This window comes from Symphodus melops (assembly GCF_947650265.1).
Source record: "Symphodus melops genome assembly, chromosome: 13".
In the NCBI taxonomy this organism is placed as follows: domain Eukaryota; kingdom Metazoa; phylum Chordata; class Actinopteri; order Labriformes; family Labridae; genus Symphodus; species Symphodus melops.
In genome coordinates, this window is record NC_136703.1 from 22,037,776 (window position 1) to 22,061,092 (window position 23,317).

General features: G+C 41.4%; 3 protein-coding genes across 6 annotated transcripts; 1 reads left to right on the top strand and 2 right to left on the bottom strand.

Annotated features, from left to right (window-relative positions):
* Positions 1–24: 24 nt before the first annotated feature.
* LOC306834406 (uncharacterized protein) lies at positions 25–1,202 on the bottom strand. Its single transcript, XM_079360300.1, has 2 exons — positions 949–1,202; positions 25–434 (listed from the first exon to the last, which is right to left on the bottom strand). The coding sequence occupies exons 1-2, from the start codon at positions 1,080–1,082 to the stop codon at positions 110–112; spliced, it is 459 nt and encodes a 152-aa protein (XP_079216426.1). The 5' UTR covers positions 1,083–1,202; the 3' UTR covers positions 25–109.
* A 1,486-nt stretch (positions 1,203–2,688) lies between these two features.
* LOC306833726 (uncharacterized protein) lies at positions 2,689–15,243 on the bottom strand. Of its 3 annotated transcripts, none has more exons than XM_079359212.1 (9): positions 14,131–15,243; positions 12,521–12,745; positions 11,333–11,491; positions 8,703–8,774; positions 7,412–8,596; positions 6,898–7,017; positions 5,263–5,312; positions 3,991–5,179; positions 2,689–3,232 (listed from the first exon to the last, which is right to left on the bottom strand). In XM_079359212.1, exons 1-9 carry the CDS (start codon positions 14,761–14,763, stop codon positions 3,074–3,076), a joined length of 3,792 nt encoding a protein of 1,263 aa, XP_079215338.1. In that variant the 5' UTR covers positions 14,764–15,243; the 3' UTR covers positions 2,689–3,073. The 3 variants fall into 3 exon arrangements, with proteins under 3 accessions (XP_079215338.1, XP_079215339.1, XP_079215337.1); XM_079359213.1 differs by having other exon boundaries at positions 5,263–5,309; positions 7,412–8,599; XM_079359211.1 differs by having other exon boundaries at positions 7,412–8,599.
* A 468-nt stretch (positions 15,244–15,711) lies between these two features.
* Positions 15,712–23,118, top strand: LOC306834401 (oxysterol-binding protein-related protein 2-like). Of its 2 annotated transcripts, none has more exons than XM_079360291.1 (14): positions 15,712–15,957; positions 16,344–16,381; positions 16,488–16,599; positions 16,981–17,056; positions 17,315–17,449; positions 17,693–17,790; positions 17,912–18,094; positions 19,019–19,126; positions 19,214–19,303; positions 19,386–19,494; positions 19,977–20,096; positions 20,235–20,358; positions 20,796–20,886; positions 21,075–23,118. In XM_079360291.1, exons 2-14 carry the CDS (start codon positions 16,345–16,347, stop codon positions 21,175–21,177), a joined length of 1,386 nt encoding a protein of 461 aa, XP_079216417.1. In that variant the 5' UTR covers positions 15,712–15,957; position 16,344; the 3' UTR covers positions 21,178–23,118. The 2 variants fall into 2 exon arrangements, with proteins under 2 accessions (XP_079216417.1, XP_079216416.1); XM_079360290.1 differs by having other exon boundaries at positions 15,717–15,957; positions 16,235–16,381.
* The last annotated feature ends 199 nt before the right edge of the window (positions 23,119–23,317 follow it).

A 23,317-nucleotide genomic window follows, 5' to 3' on the forward strand; every position in this document is an offset into this window, starting at 1 on the left:
TACCAAAACAAACCTCAATCCTAGTTTGGATTTTACCACATCATGTCGACTGATTTTTATTGATGAAAAAGTGATGTTTAAGTTCACAGTAGTATAAAGAGTAAAAAGTTCATTTGGAAACTGATGATAATTCCCAGGGCTTCAGTATTCTGTCCATGTGAGACGGCGTGGGACTCTGATTGGTCGGTTTTATGTCCAGTTTTTTCACTCCGGGTACTTCTTTACCCTCCTGCACCAGTTTCATTACCTCTGCAAAGGAAAGCGGCTTCACCTCTGTCTCAGCAGATGTTTCAGATGTCTGGTTTTCACTGATATCAGAGTCCGGGTCTGAAGAAGTCCCCCGGTCCAGCTGCTGAACATCCACTGAGGTTACGAGTCGTGAAGAAGAAGAGCTCCTCTGTTTGTAGCTGGTTGGATCTATCGGCTCCACAAACCTGGAGATGACAAAGAGGACAGAAAGAGTCGTCAAAGTTAGATTGTAAAAATTTAACCTGAAACTTCAGGGGGAATTTGTTCACATAGTACTGAACTAAGTGTGTCTTATTTATTTTATTCAATCTGAACATCAGATGCATAACTTGGGCCTGTAGGGACTAGGGTTGAGAATTGGAAGGTCGCCAGTTCAAGTCCTGCTGGTGATAATGTGCCAGTTGACTTCCTGAGCACTGCCGATGTGCCCTTGGGCAAGGCACCAGCAGCTCTGGGCAACCCCTTCACTCTGACATCTCTCCATTAGTCCTTGTGTAACATGTTCAATAACAGACTGTAAAACTGAAATCCCACTCTTGGGTTAATAAGTATTTTTTTCTTCTACATAAATAAAAATGTTATATTTAATGAAAAAGAGAGGATTTCATAAAAATGCTATTTTGGTAAATTGAACACTTTAGCCTTAAAAACACATGATTTATAAACACATTTAAAGCTGCAGACACAGACTGACTTTACCTGTTGTAGAAGAAGAGTTTCAGATCCAGCTGTTTACTGTCCGTGTTGTTGCTGCTGAAACTCTTCAGTCCGTCCTGAAACCGCCGATCAGACTCAAAATCATAAGAGTCAAACCTGGAGAAAACAGACTCCATCTAAACTCCCATCTATGTTCAAATTAACCCACTTATTTAAATTTTGAAATAAAGAGCAGACATCAGCGACAGGAGAAGCACTTCCGTGTGTGTCTTTATTATGAATCAACAAATGTCTCTGAAGAAGGAGCACAGCAGGCAGAAAGAGCCGAGCTGTGGCTACAGCGCCCCCTCAGGTGACACGTATGAAGTGCATGTTTTTGTAAATAGCACTACTATACAAGCTCTTTTCTAACGAACCTAACTTCTATGCTCTGTTATATTTTATTTACGATTCAGTAAAGGTCCATTATATTATACTATATTAAAACAATTACATTATTAGTTATTTTTCAGTAGATTTCAAATATATTTTGTGACGAGTATAAGTTTGACATTTTTTCTTTATAACCTTGAAGGGTAAAGAGCTTCTTAATAGCTTTACAAAATTCTTCTGCTTCTTAAAGTAAATTTAGAAGTAGAATTATTTCAGATAATCTCTCGCCCCTGGATTATCTGAAATAAAACGTGGTCTCTAATCTGATAAACAGATCCGTTTTCTGAGGTCACGAGAAGCAGACCAAAACTGAACATAGGTCATTTGACTTTCTTTGCTTTTCAAAAATATTGCAGACAATAATTTGAGTAATGAAAAGATGTGCTCAGATGTTCCAGAAATCCTGAAACATGTCTCATGTCAATGTGTTTCTTATTGCAACGTATGGTTGAAGATGTTGAAGATTGTTGTATAATAGCTTCATAAACTCCTGGTACCATATCATTGTAAACATTAAATCATTAATGTGTACAGCAACATGTTAAATCAATTTATAAATATTCAACAATGTCCTTAGAATAATGGAAGATGTCTCGTGTTACCTGTAACATTTGACAGGTGTTTGTGAATGTGCAGTGCAGGAATGTGTTCCCTCCATAGACTATCACAATGAGTTATGATCTTGTCCTTTAAACATTGACCACACTGTGACTTCATCACTTACATGTTTTTATTCTGCACAGAACTTTAACAAAAGTTGAAAATGAAGGTTTTACATTTAAATGTTATTCTATTTTAATTAGATGTTTTAAAATTGTTTACTTTTCTGTTTTTCTGCACATTTTTTTTCACCTTTTCACATCATTTGAGAAACGGGGTTATGATTGGAAACAGGCCCCTCCACTGTGTATATGTGTGTGTGTGTGACATTGAACGATGAACACGTGTTGCAGCAGAAACTTGACACCACATGATTGTGTGACCCCCCCCTGCCTCCCCCACTCCGTCCTTGAGCACTGTGAGGAGAGACAAAGTGTTTCAGCTGATCTGCTCAAAGATAATCTGTGGCTGCTTCTCAAACTGTGAGTCCAAACATTATATCCAGATTTGTTTAAATATATATAAGTGCTGTTCTCTGATGTGCTGGCTGCAGCGACAGTGAAAGTGAAGACAGTTAGATAGACAGGCACGGGGATGATGCTCCTGACACGCGAGGAAATCTTATCTTATTAACTACTTAACTTTTTCCTCTTTGAGCATGTGACGCAACAAGCAGAAACCCTGTCATGCTGATCCTGCAGAGATGTTTCTGCAGCGACAGACTTCAGAGAAAGACTGAAGAACAACAAAGCCATTTGATTTGAGAAGTTTAATCAACAAAATATGAGGTTATACTCGACAAAAACTACAAAGATTATATAAAATCTGCAATTCACAATATAAGTGCTAAATCAATTTTACTCAAGTATTAAAATTGTAAATATATTATTAGGTAACTTAAGAGGATGCTAGTCTGTAAATGAGGATGGGTTTGAATTGCATCATAAGAAAGCATAAAGTTTACGTTTTCACGTTCTCCTAAAACATCCTGCGAACAGTCCACCAGTTCTCCCAGTTCAGCCATCCTGCCTCACAGCAGTGTTTACATCAGAAGATTAGATTTTAAATTCCTCCATCACTGGCCGCTCTCTCAGCTGTCATGAAGGATCGTTGTGGCTGCTGATTCGCCGCCCGTTCACTCACAGGTGGAGTCACCTCCAGCCACACTCGCTGGAGGTGAGTATCTGTGATGGGGGAGTTTGCTCTGATTGGATGTTTGTTTCTGGACGGCGCGAGACGGACGAGCAAAGCAGAAGGTCAACGTGCTGCCGGAGCTGCAGTCGTCGTTTCTATCCTGGTTACAGAGATGGACGAGATAAGAGGAATTAGACGAGATAGAAAGCAAACAGAGATTAATCTGTAGAAATTCAGTATGGTATCAGTATGTGGGGAGCTTACTGGGCCCATTACAAAAAAGCTGATTAACAATAAAACGATGTGGATGTTATCATAAATTAACCATTTAAGTTTCCAGTTCCCAACTTGACATCATTAGAATTTTTGTTTTTGTCCAGCAAGCGGTCTAAAACCGTAATCAATAACAATGACCAGAGATCAGATTCACACCCATGGCTGCTGTGACGTTGACTTTAAGAAGTCTGAAAGACCTCATGCTCTCTGCGTGAAGTCCAATTAGACCTTTTACCAATTTTACTGCACATATGAACTAAAGGCTGCAGAGAGAATAGTTGATAACTTGCCTTGTGTGATGTCACTTAAGTCGGTATATTCAACTTGTCATCGTAGGAAAATCTGTGGTATTACTTCTTACTCTAACATTGTCTCTGTTCATTTACTTGGTGTCCCAGTAAATGTGAGGACATTGAGCTAAAAGGCACGCGATGAAACGGGTACAGCTGACATGAATGTAATAATTTATGCCTGTGTTTTCCTACACTGACATGTTGTCGATAAACACTGATTATTTTGAGCTTTTCAAAGATGGTGATTCTGTCAGTGAGTCCACTTTGTTTAAAACATGTTTCAGCAGCAGGTGTGTTTTTAAGGTATCAGAACTGTGTAAAATTAGAAGTACACATTTGTCACACTGACCTCGGAGGTGGAGCTACTCTGGCTGTGGCGGACAATCTGGCCCAGACCGCCCCCCTTCTCCTCCCTCTGAGCTCGGCCGGCCTCCTCTCTCTGCTTCATGAACCTCTGGTTGACGATCCTCGTCACGCTGTCGTTCCTTTGCAGCGGAGCGGACGGAAGTCTCGCTGGAACGCGCTCCAGGTTCTTCAGCCCACTCTTCGTCTTCTGCCCGGATCCTGGAGCCGGTTTGTCCACCCGTCCGCTCACTCGACGTAAGAACTCTGTGACCATGCCGTAGCGGTTCGCTCCTGCAGATTTGCTGGGGGGCTTGGTGCTGCTAACAGAGCTCTGACTCTGTCCTCTGAGACTGCTCTGTCGGGACCATGAGAGGCTGCTCGGACTTTGATGAGTCATGTTCCAAAGTGCTCTATCTCTGGAGGTAGACTGAGTTGAGGAGGAGGAGGAGGAGGAGCTGAAGTTTGTGGATGAGGAAGGAGAGGATACACTGGACGAAGAGTGTCTTCTGTATAGCTTGGGTGAGGAGGTGGAGGTTCTGGACCGCTCCCCTCTGCTTGGTGACCCATCCAGTGACTTGGAGATGTGGTGAGAGCGGGCGGATAGCAGGGACGGGCTGATGATTCTGGATGGACTGCCTCTTGTGGTAACTAACCCGTGTGTCCCTTCTGTCTGAAGCCCCACACTGACCATCTGAGGCTTCATGTGGGTCTGAGTGCACGAGCAGGCCCCCTCCTGTCTCCGCCCCTGTAGTCTCCCTCTCACCTCCTGTGAGCTGCTCTGCACAGCCTGCTTCCAGCTTGCTGTCATTTCCTTCATGTCATCACTCAAGTTATTAGCCGAGCCCAGACAGAGCTGAGAGAAGGAGGTTAGCGGCGTGCACCAGGGAGAGGCTGAGTTGAAAGACTCGCCGTCTCTGGCCGGGCTTTGCTTCTGCTGAGCCAACTGGACCCTGCGAGCCGACGGGGGGCTGTAGTAGATTCTGAAGGCCGACTTTTCTGGGGCAGTGTGGCTCCTCTCCAGGGACATCTGCTCAAAGTCGAGATCAGGGAAGCTGAGCGGCATGATTAGATGGTCCCACGTCTTAACCGGGTCCTCTCGGTCCAGCTGGGCGGCCTCCTGGCACACATAGCACCAGTTCTTCTTCCAGCTGAGTGGAGGAAACTGTCTCCTTCTCCATGTGGAGCTGTAAGCCCTGTAAAAACATCAGGTGGTCCATGAAATATGAGCAAAGAGACCTGGAGAACAAAGTAAACAAGACGTAAAGAGCACACTGACCTGTCCGCCTCAGAGTGTTGTTTATCATGAAAGATACTGCTGACAGTCTTCTGAACAGAGAAGAGCAAACACATGTTTGTCAAGACAAGTGTTACCTTATGCAGACTGCTATAGCTCAGGAAACATTGGATGAAATTATATTTACTAACAAACATTCCCCATATGATCACTTCAATTATATTCAGTGATATTCTGAATCAGTTTTTACGACAAGCTTGAGGTGTAAAATTGTGGTTTTAAGTGGAATATCTATAGTCTATTGGCTAATAATGACAAAATTGCAGTACAGACACTTAGTGTGAATAGTAATAACATAAGTGACTCTTTAACTGTTGTTATCGCAGTATGTCTAGTGCTTCATTTTTTTAAGGAGAACATGTTGCATGCCAATAAAGAAACGGAGATGGTGTAAATACTCTGCATTCTGCTGTTTGCATCTAAAAAGATGACAAGTACAAAAGAGAAAAAAAGCCCGCCTGTACAGCTTTCAATTTGTCAAAGTGGTTTGATGAAGATATTTGCATTTATCAAGATACTCTTCAGTTTGTTGTGAGGCGTCATTCTTGGTTTGGTTTGTCAGGCACCTAGACGTTAATCCAACTCAGATAGTTTGAACCAAACAGAAAAATCAATGCCAACATTGAAGCTGCTGAAAATTAAATTCCATGAATGGCCACTTGAGGTTGGCTGTAAAAGCCAAGGAAGAGCGTTTAAAAGCTATATTCAAATTCAATTCAATTCAAATTTTGACAGCAAAAATGAACATACACAACAAGTTGGGTTCAGCAGTTTGGTGTAGTGAACTCTGATCTTCCTTGTATAACAGTACTTGGTTGGCGGGGTGTAAGCTGGCTAGTGAGAGCTGCATTAGCTGTGCATTAGCTCGACATCATAGGAGCATTTGTAGCCCGCAAAAATATTTAACAAAGAAGAAGAACATGACGCTGTAAACAAAGGGTAACAATGGAAGACATCCTGTTTGTTGTCTTCTTTCTTCTTGGCATGTGTTTATCATAGTAGGCAAGCTTTGTTTGAGGGAAGGCTGCAGGCCGCAAGGAGAAATACAGACAAAAAAACATGAATATTTCGGAAAGTTATACTTGGAAGTCTTGTTTTTTCATGGCAAACTAGTCGTGCCTCTGAGGAAAGGAGGGATTACTGTTACTGTCTAGCCAGTGGGATAAGGAGTAAAAACAGCCATTAGAGAAATTAATCCTTCTCTTCAAAGCAGATCTTGAGCTGTGCTGTGCAAAGGGAGCACAAACTGTCAAAAGCCAGATTGCATTTCTTATGTGACATGCTGTAAACTTCCTTTTTTATTTGCATCCGAGCAACAAGGTGAAGCAGAGGTATAAGGAGCTTCAACTCTGAATCATGAACAGCGATGTTTTAAGTCTGGACAATGCAGTGGATCAGCTGCATCTTTTTACATCTGAACATCCGTGTCCTGTTTGGCTGCAGCCCCTTCAAGAGATTAGCCTAGATACTCTGGCATGAGTCTTTACATGATGCCTGTTGAACACAGAGTCACGACCACTTGTGGTCAGGGAGACAGATCATCGTCACGACATCCAACTGTTTCGCACGGACTCCCACGCAGCAGGGAGGAGCTGGAAGGGTAAACAACATCCTTACCTCAGCTGTCTTGCCTTGCGTGGCCTTGACCTGACTGCCAAAGTTAGTTGGGTCATCCTGGAGCTCTGCGCTGAGGTCTTGCAACAATCCTCGCAGCACATACATGCTTTTGTCTCTACCCTGAATGGAAACAAAAAGATATATTTAGCGATTTAAAGCTTCATGAGGATTTTCTTTTCCCAGGTTAAGAAACAGATCGCCAGCCACTAGATAAAATACTTCTACATTGTTATTTTAAGTGCCAGGAATCATTACAGTGGGACAGATGTCAGACACAAAGATTCATATCAGAGAAACATTTGACACTTGTTTGAAGTTTGAGATCTTTTGGTTAAAAAAAAAGCATATACATACAGTATGCTTCCACGTAAAGGACAAAATACGCAAAGAGAAAAGAGGGGCCACTTTATCCACAGGGGGCGCCAAAACCAACACATACCAAAAGTTCCTCACAGGAGTTTTAAGTTAAGAAACTCTGAGACTATACAGTATACACAACTTGTGATATGAATACCTCTTTTCCCTCAATTCCAGGTCCTTTGACTTGACACCACTGATGGACGATCCACAGAATCTGCAACGAAAGGCGCATTTTTGCATCTCTGCAGCTGCTGATAAGGTCTAACTGGAGGCAAGATGCTGCTCCCGTTGGATTGTCTTGCTCTTTAAACTCTGTGGTGCGTAGATCTTCAACCCCCGCCTGCTTACTCATTGCATCCATGTCACGATCTTGGCTCTCTCCAGAATGAAAGGAGAAAGAGTTGGATTCCAAAGCTTGTCTGTCCTTGTGAACAGAAAGTTTGCCTGAATCTTCTCCTGTCAGAAGCGTCTCCAGTCTCCCTATGAATCCCATCAGCATGGCCTGCAGAAGGTCAAAAGCCTCGTTCAAAGGGGGGAACATATTCTGAGTCTTACTGGTCGAGTCCATCTCTGTTGGAGAGTTAAACGCACTTGAAGGGGATGAGGAGTTGCCATTTTTTGTTGGTGGCATCAGGAGCTGGATGGCTGAACTCAAAACGCAGGAATGATCTCTGAGAGCCAGAAGAGTTTTAAAGTCATTTATCGTCATACCTTTGAGATCTTCTTCAAGTTTCTTGTTTTCAATATCAGGAGTGTCCGAAGGGTCCCACTCACCACCCACAGGACCTTCTCGGGTTATATGACAAGCAGCCATCGTCCTTTCAGTCCGTGATTTGTTACCATGCAAAGATTTCTCTTCACTTTTCTCTGCATCCTTCTCGTAACTTTTGCATCCTTTTTTCAAACTTTGATCCCTTCCTTCTCTGTCTTTTCCCCGTGTGGAAGCTGACACACTTTCCTCCACCACTTCCCGGTTCTCTTCCTCTTCTTCCTCTTCCCCCCCTCCTCCTGCTTTTCCGATTTTCTCTCTCAGGTCACTCATTTCAGCTCGCAGTCCTCGGTTCTCCACCTCAAGTTCGACAATTCGCCGGCTCAGAAGTGTGGCCTCCTCTTCCACCAGTTTCAGGTGAACTTTGACTTCGGCCTCCCTGGCACGGGCAGAGTGTCGTTTACCTTCAGGAAACGTGTTGGCATCTACGTCACCGAAGGCTGAGCGGTATTTGGCCAGCTCCTCCCGCATTGCCTCACTCTCTGATACCAGCTTGGTGAGCTTCTTGCACATGAGAGCTAATTCCTCTTTGGCAAAGTGAAGTTGGCACCTGAGATCGGCGCTGTCATCCTGCTTGAAAACAAAACAAATAAATCAATATAATTTTGACAAAGATAAATTGCACCGTGTTTTTCATGGGTGCAGCTACTTTTCAAATTAAACATGTACAACACACCTCGATCTGTTGAGAGAGCCTTTTCTCAGCCCTGCTGACCGCTGATCGGATGCTCTTCCTTTTCAGAGTGCCCTGAAAAGTAAAAATATGACAAAGAGGTGAATCAACTGAGCAACAAGACAAAAAAGATTCAACTGAGCAACTTGTTATTGATAAGCCATCATAACAAGGCTAATTAACTGTCTGGATTTCTTAAGCAATGTACAAGTCCTGCTACAGTTTCTGAGACATTTTTGCAGCCAACACAGGACAACTTAATAGAGACTTTACTGAAACCATGCCCACTAAATCTTAGCAGAAGACATTTGTCTCGCAATTGATGTCATATTCAGTTATTTTGGGGGTATTTTTGCCTTCTTAGGTCGGACAGCCTCAGAGAGACGGCATATATAGGAATGAAAGAGTGGGAGATGACATGCTGGTCTGATTTGAACTCTGTGATGAGAAACAGGGCTATACTGAACAACATTAGATAAATAGAGACCTAAATGAAATCTTGTCTCAAGCTCACTGAGATACATGTCTAGATCTTTTAATACAAATAAAAGTCAAAACTTCTTGCTGAGACATCACTGGGGATACAGACTTGTCTGGTCAGTATGAAGCTAAAGCGAGGAGACACTTAGCTTAGCATAAACACCACCAACACCAAGACATTGCCTGCCAGCTCTTGTAATGCTCTCTAATTAGGATTTTACACCTCTAGATTTACAAATAAATAAATAACTCCACATGGTTATGTTCAGGTTTATATTTGAGAGGAAGCTAGTGACTTTTTGTTGTTCAGTTTCATTTGGCTTCATATTAATGGGACGGCCTAAATAATGATTTAGATCTTGTCATTATCCTTTGTCTGCAAAGTGACAGGAGCCTTTCACACAAAGTCAAACATAATATTTTTCTCTTTCGAATAAACAGAATGTAAAATGTCCATCATGTCTGCTTCTTTCTGAGATGCCTGAATCTTCTTCAAATGACCGAGTTTCTTTGTTGAGTCTGAGCATGAGAGGAATGTTAGCTGCTGTCTGGCAGCATTGTCTCGCTCATAAACACTAGACAGGATGTCATCGCGTTAATAATAGTCATCTTCTGCAGGCGAGAAGTGTTGAACATAAGGAGTCTTTTCATGTAGGCTTGAACTGTAAAAAATAGGTACGGTCAAAATGAAAAGGATCTTTGTAATAAATGGTGTTGCTCATCAAAATAAGATTTCTTATAGCTTATGTTGGGGGTTTATTTGCGTTGAAGCATTGTCAGGGATTTTGTGTTTCCAACAAAGTCACAGAAAATTTTATTTCCTGCAGAGTCTGAAAAGGTTCCCTCTTCTTCACATGGATCGACACTGTGTTTGTGCTCCTAGATTAGGTAATCTAAGTGGATTTCCCTGTTGGGATCAAAGGGACTAGCAGCTGTCTCTGATGAGTAGCCCAGACTAAGATCATGCCAAAGCGCTGAATCCTGGATTAGAAGTGCACAATCGTTATCAGGAGCGTTGAAGGCACGAGGAGGCCGCAAGAACAAAAGGTGGACTAGAAACTCAACCTGTCAGGGTGTGGTGTTCACTGTTAGAGAAAAGCATCAAAAGGGGATGGTTGTAGGTCAGTATGTCAATGCTCAAACAGTTGCCTATATGAATGCCATAATACAAGCTGATCCAGATTTAGCTTAGCTTAATAAAAGCAGAAAGGGGGTAAAGCATCAGAGAGAGAGAGAGTCTATTTTTGTAATCTCTCGCACCCTCACTCCCTTTTCTCTGTGCACTCAGCTGAGGATATCAGCTGTGCCTGGAGTTCAGGCTTCAGCATACCAGGCTGCTTCACCCTGCCGTGGCACCAGGCAGCTGCTGGCCGTGCCCTCCGCCTCTCGTATCATTGAGCCTCACCAGGGTCATGTGTCACCTGACTTTACAGGGGACAACTGGCTGGGATGGCTGCAGCTGTGTAGCAGCCGAAATGTGGTGAAGGATTCCCGAGCAGAGGGATGGCAGCAGCTTATGTTTCTATCAAGATCCATTATAAAAGTGGAACTGCTGGACAAAGATGCCGTCTACTTTACTTGAAAGATACTTTTTTAGCAGACGAGCACTGGACGTGAAAGGTTTAAATACTTTTGTTAAGCGGAGCCAACACATGAGAAACTCTCGTCAGGCAGCAAATGAATATGAGAGCGACCTTTGTAAAAAGATGAGTCCTCACAGATACACAATAGACTGTAGAAAACATAGACAAGGTGTTAGTGAATGCCACCAATCAGTCAAATCAGCAATGTCCCTTATGATGTTAAATTATAACTATAAGAACTTAATATAATCTGAATGAATAAGTTATGACCCTCTGTTGCGTTACAGACCCGTGCTTTGAAATCAGCCTGTAATCACATTCTTCTCTTGAATGTAAAATGGGCATGTTAATATGGGAAATAACGGGGGATTCCTTGTGTTTTGCAGGGAGCCTCAAGTTGAGGAACTGCAGGTTTTCGCACTTCTGTAATGGTTTCATTCTCAACACTAGAGGTCATTGCTTTCGTGACACTTAAACACCCAAGTGACATTAAAGTAAGTATAATAATTTTCAATAAATGGCAGGGGCCCTTCATATGATCAGATGTTCTGCTTTGATGGTATATCTCACCTCTCTGGCTTTCTCCATCTCAGCCTGTAACACCTGTTTGGCCACTTCTTGTTCCTGTGTCTTCTCCCGCAGCGCCTCATTTTCCCACTCCAGCTGTGAGTTCTTCTTCTGCACCACCTCCAGCTCATTGTACAGTCGCATAGAGACGCTCTTGGCGACCTGAAAACAAAGCAAAAGTCAGCAGGTTATTGTAGATCCAATAATGGACACATTATGAGACAGCCCCCGGGGAACAGAAGATAAAGGTCCCCAACCCCTCCTACATGACACCAAGACTCTTTTTTTTTATAATCTTTTGTCCCTTTACATGGTGCAGTCATTTTTGTCTCATTATATAAGAGAGGACTTTGGAGTCCCTTTTCCCTCTTTTTATGGAGGTTTTGCATTTGCACTTGTAGTTTCGTTAGTCACAGCCATGGGCACATGTGTCGGGACCCCTTGGCAGCGCCCCAGTAACCACCAGGGGCTTCTATCAGGAAAGTGTGCTGTGAAGAAATCTTTTGGTCCTTGATACATTCATGAACATTATGTTATAACTGCATCATGTTTGTTATGCAGCAGTTGGTTTGTGAAAAAAACAAAACAGGAGGCTTAACAAGGAAAAACTTGTGACAGGAATTCATGACTGGATTGGGGTTAGAAGAGGAGGGGGGGGGGGTGTGGAAGTTTTGGGAATTTAACACCACCATGCACTGCTGGGCTCTCGCTGCCACCACACAGTCTCATTATTGACCTAATTATCTTTATTGTGCTTGTGTGCGTTCTACTCATGGTGAACAACTCCCCACATAATTACACCATCTGAGGACGAAAATACAAACAGGAAGCATGATGAAGACATTTCAAACTAATGAAATTGTTGTGGCCCTGAAAAAGCAGCAGGGAGGTTTTTACGGCATGCAGGCGGTTCTGACTCAGGCTGCTGTCAAAGGATTAAAGTCCTTCAACATTTAAGAACAACCCAATCACTGTTCCGAGAGCTAAAAGAAAAAGTTAAGTGGAACTGACACGAAATCTTCACTTTGATGTTGGAGTGGAACTGCTGTGATTCAGACATAGTCCAATTTTTGAGAAGGAGCTTTTACTGGATGTGGTTGGTTAGTGAGTTTTTATTTATATACCACACGATCGCTCACTCACACAGACAGAGGTGGAGGGACTGTGACGAAAGGGAAGATGACGTCTGACCTTGATATCATGCTCCAGGCTCCTGACCAGTTCCCCGTCCACCTGACCCGTCTGAGCTACCCGGATGCTGCGGCGCTCGGCCTTGCGGAGGCGGTAATGAAGGATGCGACAGGTCTTGTTGGCCTGCTCGAGCTGCATCCTCAGCTCCTGCAGCTGGTACACCTCCTCCTCCTGGAACATGTCGCGGATTTCCAGCATCTCACAGCGGAGCTCCTCCACTTCATCCTGCCAAAAAAACAACAACACGTAGTAATTCTTATCTTTGAAGGAAATACAAATTCAAATGCATAACACTATCCTTGGGATACAATATCAGTTAAAATCAATGGCAGACACAGCTTTTTTTGCACTCTCAATTGCAGATATTCTCAATAGTATTACACTTGACCGTTAAATTCAAGCGAGATTTTAACTAAAAAGACATGCAGAAAAAAATCAGTAAAAGACAATAGGTATCTCTTTGTCCCTAGGGGGCGCTAAATTCATTGCAAACATAAAAGTCTATCACAGGAGCTTTTAGTGCTAAATTGTAAGGAAAGGATCAAACTTTGAGTCCATACATAAAAAGGATTACTCTAATAAATCTACTCATCAAGCATGTTACAGGTGTTTGGTGTTACAAATACACAAATGAAAAGGTGAAGCAAACTGAATGCTGATAACATCACAGGCATGATGACTCACTTGTAACTGGAGTCAGTCTCAGCTGATGCTTAAGACTACAAATCTGAATATTGCCCTGATGATGTCAAAGTGATGTCATTCATAGATAGATAGATAGATAGATAGATAGATAGATAGATAGATAGATAGATAGATAGATAGATAGATAGATAGATAGATAGATAGATACTTTATTGATCCCGAGGGAAATTCAAGAAATCATCATGGGGGTTCTAAAAACTATCATGCATCCTTAAAGACATTTTTTTTGTTAACTGCAAGACAGGATTTACAAAAAAAAACAACTTCCTGCTTAAAAATGTAGATATTCCTTTTGGAAATCTCTCCAGAAAATCTTACCACTTTATAAAAGTGTAACGTGTTGTGTGATTGCTGACGTAGTAAATTAAAATGCAAAAAATTAATGAAGTCAATTGGTTTTGTTTACACTCCGTAAACTCCAATTTGAATCTTTTGACTATGAAAATAGTAAAATAATACTCAAGTGACATAATGAATAAACCAAACAAATCAAAAACACTTTGAAGGGAGGGCAGAGCTTTTTCTTTTACTCAAGGTATAATCAAGTCTATGGCAATAATTACATAAATGAACTTATAGCTATAGACTATAATATCTTATTTTTTAAGTGTGACAGTAAAAGGGCAATCATTTGCGTCTTGTTTTAATCGTTTATTTCCCATTTCATCACAGCAAAGTGGAAATGTTGACTATTGTTTCGTGCCTCAGATCTTCCCATCCCCTGTGTTGGCTTCTCTAATGAAGACTGACAGGAGCATTTACAGAAAATCCCTCTGCAGTTCAGTCTGAAAGTCTCTTATACATCTCACAGACGCAAGCAATAATAATAATTATAATTATAATACAAATATGTGTAACAACGTTTTACAACTTGAGTTTTATGGTAAAGGTGACATTGTACTTACTTTCAAATACTCGTTCTCTGATCTCAAATCGTCCACCTCTCGTACAAGATCATCGGTTGTCTCTCCCATCATGAGCTCCAGAAACGTCCCCGAGGAGTCAAACAAACCGATTCCCCCTCCAGGATGCGGCTGGAGGGCGCACGGATCTCCTGCAGCCTTTACGCACGCCTTTTCGTCTCCTGTGTCCTCGCTGTCAGGCCTCACATATGCTCTCCCGTCTATCCAGCTTAATTCATTGTCGCAGCTCGGAGATTCCTGTTTGTTGCCCTCGGAGGTGCAGTCTGAGATCTCCGAGCTGCTGTCCGAGGAGGAAAGTTTCCCGGACAAGCAGCCGGAGTCTTTGCTTAGGTCCTCTGAAGCGTTACTGGCGTCGGAGAGTTTCCTCTGCGCCGCAGGGCTCTTCTGACCATCTACCGTGGCACCTGTCGACACTTTCCCTGTTCGTTTCCCCAGCACTCCTGCTGATTTAATCTCCTTCCCACTGTCCTTCCCTGCCTGCGAGTCTTTGGAGAGTTCATCCTTCAGGGACGAATTCTTCTTCTTCTGGAGAGAAAACTGCTGCTGCGTACGTGGTTGTTTTTGGCTCCGGATGGCCGTCTTTACGCTTTTCTCTCCGTCTCTACTCATTTTCATAGATTCAAACAATTAAAAATAATAATACTAGGTAACAGATCTAAAAGGATCATAACAAAACTCATGTGTTAAAAAGTTGGCTGTTTATTTCTGTAGCTCACAGCGCACTGACGAGATCCGACTGGTTCCTCTCCTCCATCCTGAAAACTGAAACTCCTCCAAAAAGCCGGCAGAGGATAGGAGGAGGCAACTGAACACGCAGACACGAGGACTTATTCAGTGCGTTAATGACTTCCGGTAATCATTTCCAAAATAAAATCGACTATTGACTCTTCGAAATTACTCCACAATTTATTTACTTCAGAGAAACTATTTGTTTCCCAAGTATTTCATTAAACACCAATATTTGACTGAATACAGCTTGTTTTTAGCTAAACCTTAATAAACAATTCAACTATAAATTACTGGCCCTCGGGGATAACAAATTTGACCTTGAATCTTGAATGAACTCCATCCAGGAGTCAGGGCTATGTTCTGTGTGTTCAGTGTGTAACCAGTCAGGAGTAGGTCCTTGCTTCTACAATTCACTTCAAATCAAAATAATAAAAGTTTTAGATATCATATTATTTAGCTTATTTCGTTGTTACCGTTACATCTCTAATTTTAGATATCCGTGGAGGGTAAACTGATGTACTGTATATAGATGCCATCTTGTGGAGTATGTGGAGCACTGCAGGCTAAACTTCATATTGTATTGTTGTTCTTTGTTCGTTTCATCTCATTTGTTGGTCATCAAACTCAGATAATCACTTTTTTTAATTATTGAATTAATAATGCCACACACACACACACACACACACACACACACACACACACACATCCTCTCAAGGCAGGTTTACGTTTGTTTGTTTGTTTGTTTTTGTTTGTTTGTTTGTTTTGTTTACATTCCAAAGTTCGATCAAAACATTCATTTAACCCAATGGGAATATTGAAGCCAATCCAGCCTCTATTCTTAACTGCCTTTTTAATCTTACTCACACTTTTAAGTAAATCTGTGGTTCAAAAGAAAGGCTCCACTGATTTGTTGTTTTTCTTTTCAGGTTTATTTGTAGACCTTAGTCTCTGCTGAGATGTGATTGGCTTGCGCGCCTGTCAATCAAGGTGTCCTTGCCGCCCACTTCCGCCCCTGCTACAGTGGCAGTTACTCATCGATTGAGTACTATCAATAGAGCTTTAACTTTACTCAACTCGCAGGTATACATAATGAATCGTGTTTTATTTGAATCTTCGTGTTTTTGTTTGTGTCTAAACTCTTCTTCTTATCCTCCAACTGACGTTTAAACTCAGCCCAGCACCAATGCTAACACCTAGCCTGCTAGTCAGCTAGTTTGCTAACTATTAGCAGAGGCTCTTCAGGGTTGGGAGCCAGGATGCTGTTGTTTTGATATTCACAGCATGTACAATGTATTGTTTGGTTGAGCCGAACAGTAGCAGCTGTTCTGCTTGTGGTAACGAGTCCGTGCTGTTGCAGGTTTGTGTGCTTGGCAGCCTATGATGCTCGGAGAGAGACCTTGCTGCAGGGACAGGCCGATGGTGGAAACATGACTTCTGAATAACGCCTAGTTACTTTCTCTGCTCAGAATGAACAGCGAGGAGGAGTTTTACGACGCTGAGACAGGTGAGAAAGTCTCAAAAGACTCGTCTTACAGTGAAATCTGCGTGCGTCGTGAGAGTCTTGATGGATAAACTTGCTCCTTCCGCTCACCTCCTCTTTTCTCCTCCAGGGCTGGAGTCAGATGATTCTTGTGAGGTCAGTTTCAAAGATGCCCTGGTGGTTGACAGTAAGCAGGTGACTGGTGGCAGCTCCTCACAGGAGAATGGAGTGTGGGAGCGCAGGTGAGAAGTCCTGCACACGTGTGGTATGCTTGAATTCGTGTGTGCATGTTAGCACAAGACCTCCATGTATTTTTATTTTTATTTTTTTTGGGGGGGGGGGGGGGGGGGGGGGGGGTCACCTTGCATGCATTCACATGTGGAAGCAGAGAAGCCAGTGCAACAACATTTTATTGTGAGTGCCTCCTCTGCGACTTCTTGGATTTACTGTTGGAGAAAAAAAGACAAGACGGACCACTTTTACCTCGTAGTTTCTCTGGAGGTTTATGTAGTACATTGTGTTCTCTGAAGACTTGCTTTCATACTTTGCACTTTTTTTTTGTGTGTGTATTTGTTTTTTGTTAAATCATCTTTTTAACCCCACTTGCTCCAAATGTGCACCAGGAAAACTCTGCCCGCTGATATGATTTCCAGGAACAATTTCAGTGTTTGGAGTATACTGAAGAAATGTATCGGCATGGTGAGCTCTCCTCAACTTTTCAAACTAAAAGATCACGTATATTCTATTTAGCTATCCAGAAAAGTTCATCTGCACTTATAACGTTACATTTAATTCTTAGTCTGCTGTGAAATCTGTGTGAAAGAACCCAAAATATCCTTTCATGAAAATCAGAATTCAATCAGTTATTTGTTACTCCTTTAGCTGGTAGCATGTACAGTTTTGTTAAATATGTTTCATGAGTTGTTCTGTTTTTCTCTGATCATGTTTGTCATTTAGGAGCTGTCTAAAATAGCGATGCCAGTCGTGTTCAACGAGCCGCTGAGCTTTCTCCAGAGATTCTCGGAGTACATGGAGCACACTCACCTCATCCACAAAGCCTGCAGTCTGTCTGACTCAATAGACCGCATGCAGGTCGAGTTAACATATCACTTTTGGTTTCTGTTTTTCATTTTTTTTAATCAGATAATGAGATTTGTTTTTGAGCTCCATCTTCTGCATGTTTAATGTTGCAATTACAGCTGGACACATGAATGTCAATTTCACATGTAAAAAAGAAAGTTAGGAAAACGAAACATTTTGTAGCTAGAATATCAGATTGCATGATTTTCTTTAAAAAAAAAAAAAAAGTGACTCAAAGTCATTTCCCTGTGACAGGTTGTTGCTGCATTCGCTGTGTCGGCTGTAGCATCTCAATGGGAAAGAACCGGAAAACCTTTTAACCCTTTACTAGGCGAAACATATGAACTCACAAGGTATTGGAGATATCTGCTGCCGAGATCCTTAAACAGCACTGAACACTTCAGATTTCAGGAGGACATAAATGGACCTGATGATTTTATTGATTGATGTGATTTGTTATTTTGCCTTTTAAAGAGAGGACGAAGGATACAGATTGATCTCCGAGCAAGTGAGCCACCACCCTCCTGTTAGTGCCTTCCACGCTCAGTCTCTGAAGCAGGAGTTCGAGTTTCATGGCACCATCTACCCCAAACTCAAGTTCTGGGGCAAAAGTTTGGAAGCAGAGCCCAGAGGAACCATGACGCTAGAGCTGCTGAAGTGAGTGTTGTCAGTCAACACTCTTTTGTAACGCTTTCTCTTTTTTTTTTTTGCTTCCTTTGATTTGTTTAACAGGATTTATCAGTCACTGTGTGTATACTTTCCACCCTGGTCTCAAATTTAAACCATAACTATATTTAAGTTCAACTTTGATTTAAAAATGGGAGAAATCAAGCAGTCAATATACCATGCATCTTTTAAGTAAACTACTTAAGTCTATTTTTCAGGTTCTTAATAGAGAAGAAACACCTCTAAAGTTCACAAATTAGAAACACACGTGTGGTAAACATGAAATAGAACTACAACTCAGTTAGACGCTTTAGAGCTGTCTGTAGATTATCTACACTAAGTTGCTCCATGTTCATACTTAAATGGACGTTTCGCACATTTCTTTGATTCACACCAGAGATGCAGCTGAAGAAATGCAGCGAGGCAGACGTTACTTGTACAATAACATCTTTACTGGTACATGAGTCTTCCAGCAGTAACCGTGTCTCTCTTTGTCAAATTCATCACACAGTGAGGAGTTTATTGCTTTCATTGAATAAATATCCTACAAATATTTACCAAGGGACAAAAACTCCCTTTAACCCATTTAGACCTGATGAGACACAGATGTGCTTCTGCCTTTAAAAGCTGATGATCTACGTCTCAGAAGGCAATGATCATGAATATTTTGATTTACAGTTAAAGCCAATAGTTTTACACTTACAAGTGTTTTATTTGGATGTCTCTATCTGATACAGAGGCTGAGGTAAAGTCTCAGGTTTTGGGAGGTTGATAGGGCAGTTTTTGAGGTAACTGGGTTTAAATGAGCTGAAGACAGACATCAAAGGTGATATCAATTTTATCTAGATTACAAGAACAAATGCTGGACAAGAAGTCAAACCAATATTGTAAGTTTGTGTTTTCTTTTTCTCACAGACATAAAGAAGTATACACCTGGACAAACCCCTTATGTTGTATTCATAACATTATCCTGGGGAAACTCTGGATTGAGCAATACGGGACTGTCGAGATCGTCAACCACAGGTATGATGAGAAATATTAAACATTAAGATTGAATCTCCTTATTGGAGCAAATACTGACAGACTTGTTTTCTTTCTTTCTTTTCTCAGTACGGGAGATAAGTGTGTGTTAAACTTCAAACCGTGCGGCATGTTTGGGAAAGAGCTGCACAAAGTAGAAGGTCATATCCAAGACAAAAGGTAAGGTGAGCACAACGACAGTGTTCAGCTGTTTGGATTCATCTCATCTTTAGTAAATGTGACTGCTCGACTGTTTAACCAGTAAGAAGAAGCAGCAAGTGATCTATGGGAAGTGGACAGAGTGCATGTACAGCGTGGACCCCAAGCTTTACGAAGCTAACAGAAAGGCAGACAATAAAAAGCAGAAACAGGTGAGCGACGCTCGGATGGACGGTACTTTCTGTTTAGACTGAACTGTTGTTTAGCGTCTGTTCTCCTCTTTGTCTTTAAAGTGTTTGGTTTTTTTCTCTGTCTTACTGCGTGAAGTAATCTGTAAACTGTCCTCCTCACTCTAAATTCTTTTTCTCAAACTACATCTTTTGCTTTCACAATAACATGCAGTGGCTTTAGTAGAAGGTAAGGTAATAATGTATGTGATATTTGTAGTGTGCTACTGCTGTTGTCTAGTTCCAGTTATGTTCAAAGTGTAGTGGATGATTAGATCATTGCCAGCACTGATCCATTATGCCTTGCAATGACATGCATTGTTGCTTGAGAGACGTCTTGAATTTGTGGCAACTGTAGTTCTGTGAATCAATGTTTGCATATGAACCATTCTTACTGCAGGCTTTAGAAAGCGAGTCCATGTCTGATAATGTTATTTGTGTGTGTGTGTGTCTACGTGTGTGTGTAGGAACAAAGCTGTGAAGGTGACGAGGCAGATGAGATGCCAGACGTTCAAGAGACAGTGACTGTGATACCAGGAAGTGCCTTACTGTGGAGGATAACGCCGCGGCCTGCTCACTCTGCAAAGGTCAATAAAACTAAAACTAAAACACAAAGTGAAATGGAAAATAGGAAGTTAGAGGTGCTCTTTAGTCTTTATACTTTATAAATTGGTTTTATTTGCATATAAATGTCATTGAACTGTGCTGTGTTTCCTTCTGTGTAGATGTATAACTTTACCAGCTTCGCCATGACACTGAATGAACTGGAGCCCGGCATGGAGACGCTCCTTGCGCCAACAGACTGCCGGCTAAGGCCCGACATCAGAGCCATGGAAAATGGAGACATAGGTAATGTCAGCCTTTGACTTCAGACCTACAGAGAGATCTGCTGTATATGGAGGGCATAAAGAAGGATCACGATGCTGTTTCTCCTCAGACCCCCCCCCCCCCCCCCCCCCCCCCCCCCCTCTCCCAGTGTTGACATACAAGTAGGAGAGTGTGATATAAATCGTCTAAGATCATTTCTTAATTGTTGTTTTAGCGATGTGCTCAATGACAATATGGAGTGTGTCACTTCTCACTTAGGTCAATTTCACATTTGGACAAGAAGTCTGAAATGTCAAACTTTCCCCAGACATTATTTTGAGATATGTTTCGCCTGCATTCATGTGGATCAAAGCACTGATGAGAATAGAAGCTGAAACTGTTTCCTGCATGCATGATTTCATTAGCAGGGTCCTTTTTTTAATGGTTAATGACTCCCTCAATTCATGTTGATGTTTTAGAAACCGCAAATACAGAGAAAGAGCGATTAGAGGAGAAACAAAGAGCATCACGCAGGGAACGCTCCAAAGACAAGGAAGAGTGGTCAACAAGGTGGGTTTCTTTTCTTTCGTTATACAAATGTGGAACTTTAATATTTATTTCAAGGTAACGGTTTGTTTTTTATTTCGACTAATAGACTCTGAGACGTGTTCAGAGTGATATAAATGCAATGGAAACCTTCTGTATCTTCTTTAACCCTTTAACTATAAACTAGTGCTGAATGTTGAATGTCTTTCCAGGTGGTTTAAGATGGGAACAAACCCTCACACAGGAGCTGAGGACTGGCTGTACACAGGCGGATACTTTGACAGGAATTACACTGACTGCCCCAACATTTATTGACCCAGGAGGGGCTCCCAAGGAAGACATCTCCTCTCTGATAGGATTCACTTTACTTCTCAGCATCTTCAAATGTGTCTGTGACGCTCACTGGTACTGTGTCTTTGTGTGAATCAAGGAAAAGCTGATAGAGTGTTTAACACGTTATGACTGAAACTCGTCCACAGAAAGAGAATTGTTATATTAAGAAGAATTTTTAGAGTTTACTTACTGTAAATGTTGACATCTTTCATCTTTATAGGCCCTAATCATAATAATAGTCCATATGTGTAACTCACCTGATGATGGCTCACACAAAGCTCTTCTACAGGGGGTTTTAGTTCAGGTAATAGGCCATCATCTCACCTGTAGATGCTCCACACACTTCAGTCCAGTCACATTCAAATATCAGGGGATATTCAAACACATCTGTTACTGTTCTATACATTTAAAAATATTACCTATTTGAATTTTAGATGTCTATTTTAGTTAGCTGCATTCATGCCGAACATGTCACAGCTGTGATCATTTTCTGTGAATGGAGACTCACAATAGAGACAAAAGCTGCTTGTAACCACAGTTCCTCTCACAGATATCGTTGGTTCATTATATCGTCCTCAGCTCTAACATAGGTACTTTGTCGATGCTCACCAAGAAGACTATCTACACAAGTTAAAGCCATAAGAAAAGTTTTGTGCTCTAAATACGATAGTGTAAAGTGTAAAACAGTAAAGTAAAGGGACAGACTGGTTAAAAGCAAGAGGTTTTAGTAATTTAATCTACCTACATCTGAGCCTTTTACTATTATTGTTCTTGTTTGTTTGTTTCTACCTGAGGAGTAATCATGTCTTGGATCTACACATCGCTTCATTTGGTGGCCGTAAACAGGAAGTACAATGTTGCCATGGAGTCACTTTGCTCGTGAGTTAGCTGTAGTCTGCTACTTGAGCCGTGTTTATTTTTTTGTACTTGTGAAAGTTTTTTGTGTCGGCATCTTAAAAAGTGCCAGAGTTATTTGTCTTCAGTTCCTCATCATGCACCTATCATTGAATAGTTTTATCCTGAGGAAAATTTTGATTTTTTTTTCTTTTTTGCAGGTTTTGAGATGTTTGTAGTATGTTTTTTTTTTTCTTCTTCTTCTTTTTTCTTTTGAGGCTTTCTTTTGGTATTTGATTTAAAATACGATAATATTACCAGGCTGTTTAAGTCACACTAGAGGAGATGGTATGTGCTTTTATTTCTAAAAGATGTATGGTTCATAGAAGGAGAAAGTTTAAGGCAAATTTGAATTTAATTCTCTCCCTCACAGTTGAAAAAAAAAAGTGTTATAAGGAGAAAGCTGTTTCACTCTGACTTGTGACATATGTAAAGAACTCCCAGGTCGATACCCCGGCACCATTTTTACACCAGTCAAAGCTGCAAGCAGCATAAGACAGGAGTTTGCAGCAATCATGAATCTATGCAAACTGCTCCATCCGCCCGTCTACAATGTGAAAAAACAAACAGAAATCCTTCATCCTCTTTAGCTAGTGGCCATTGAGTGCTTCAAACACTACAAAGGCAACCGTTTGTGAATGTCGTCTACCTGCATAATACATGGCGTTTGTCAGGCGGTATATAGATGTACCTCTTTGTCTCCAAGCACTAACCTTTGCGTAAACTGCACATGTCGGCGCTCACAGTCCAATGCACATTTAGTGTCATGGAATACCCTTCATCATGTCTTCCTTCACCTGCTCTTAACTTTACTCCGAGTTCAAAGCACTTTGTGAGGCCTGCAGACACTCAGAGCTGCAGGTTTGAGTCTGTCAGTCTCGTACTCTTCATTCTCATGTTCTGTCTCGTGTCAGATTGAAAATGTTTACATCGTAAATTCATTGTTTTCCTGTTTTCATCTCCACATACACATTCATCCATATGTAAACATGGCATATTTGCTAAATAAATTATGGACTATTAAAGTTACCGGCCCTGTCATCATTTTTTAAAAAAAAAGGTTTTATTTGTATTGTGAATTTTACAATGTTTTATAGTATATTTCCACAGCCCAATTTAACAAGATAAGATGAAGTTTTGATAGTCATTAATAGGTAAATAAATACCTAAATATTTACAGTGTCAAAAAATATAAATTATGATTTAGGATCATAGATGTAAGAGTTTT

Bases quoted from the DNA above. Each gene is read 5' to 3' on its own strand.
- LOC306834401 (XM_079360291.1), top strand. From the start codon at position 16,345: ATGAACAGCGAGGAGGAGTTTTACGACGCTGAGACAG. The intron at 19,127-19,213 runs GTATGATGAGAA...TTCTTTTCTCAG, and splicing joins GTCGAGATCGTCAACCACAG to TACGGGAGATAAGTGTGTGT. The intron at 19,495-19,976 runs GTGAGCGACGCT...GTGTGTGTGTAG, and splicing joins ACAATAAAAAGCAGAAACAG to GAACAAAGCTGTGAAGGTGA.
- LOC306833726 (XM_079359211.1), bottom strand. From the start codon at position 14,763: ATGAAAATGAGTAGAGACGGAGAGAAAAGCGTAAAGACGGCCATCCGG. The intron at 8,600-8,702 runs GTGTGTTGTACA...TTTGTTTTCAAG, and splicing joins GGCTCTCTCAACAGATCGAG to CAGGATGACAGCGCCGATCT. The intron at 7,018-7,411 runs GTATTCATATCA...GTTTCCATTCAG, and splicing joins CTGGAATTGAGGGAAAAGAG to GGTAGAGACAAAAGCATGTA.
- LOC306834406 (XM_079360300.1), bottom strand. From the start codon at position 1,082: ATGGAGTCTGTTTTCTCCAGGTTTGACTCTTATGATTTTGAGTCTGAT. The intron at 435-948 runs GTAAAGTCAGTC...TGTCATCTCCAG, and splicing joins AAACTCTTCTTCTACAACAG to GTTTGTGGAGCCGATAGATC.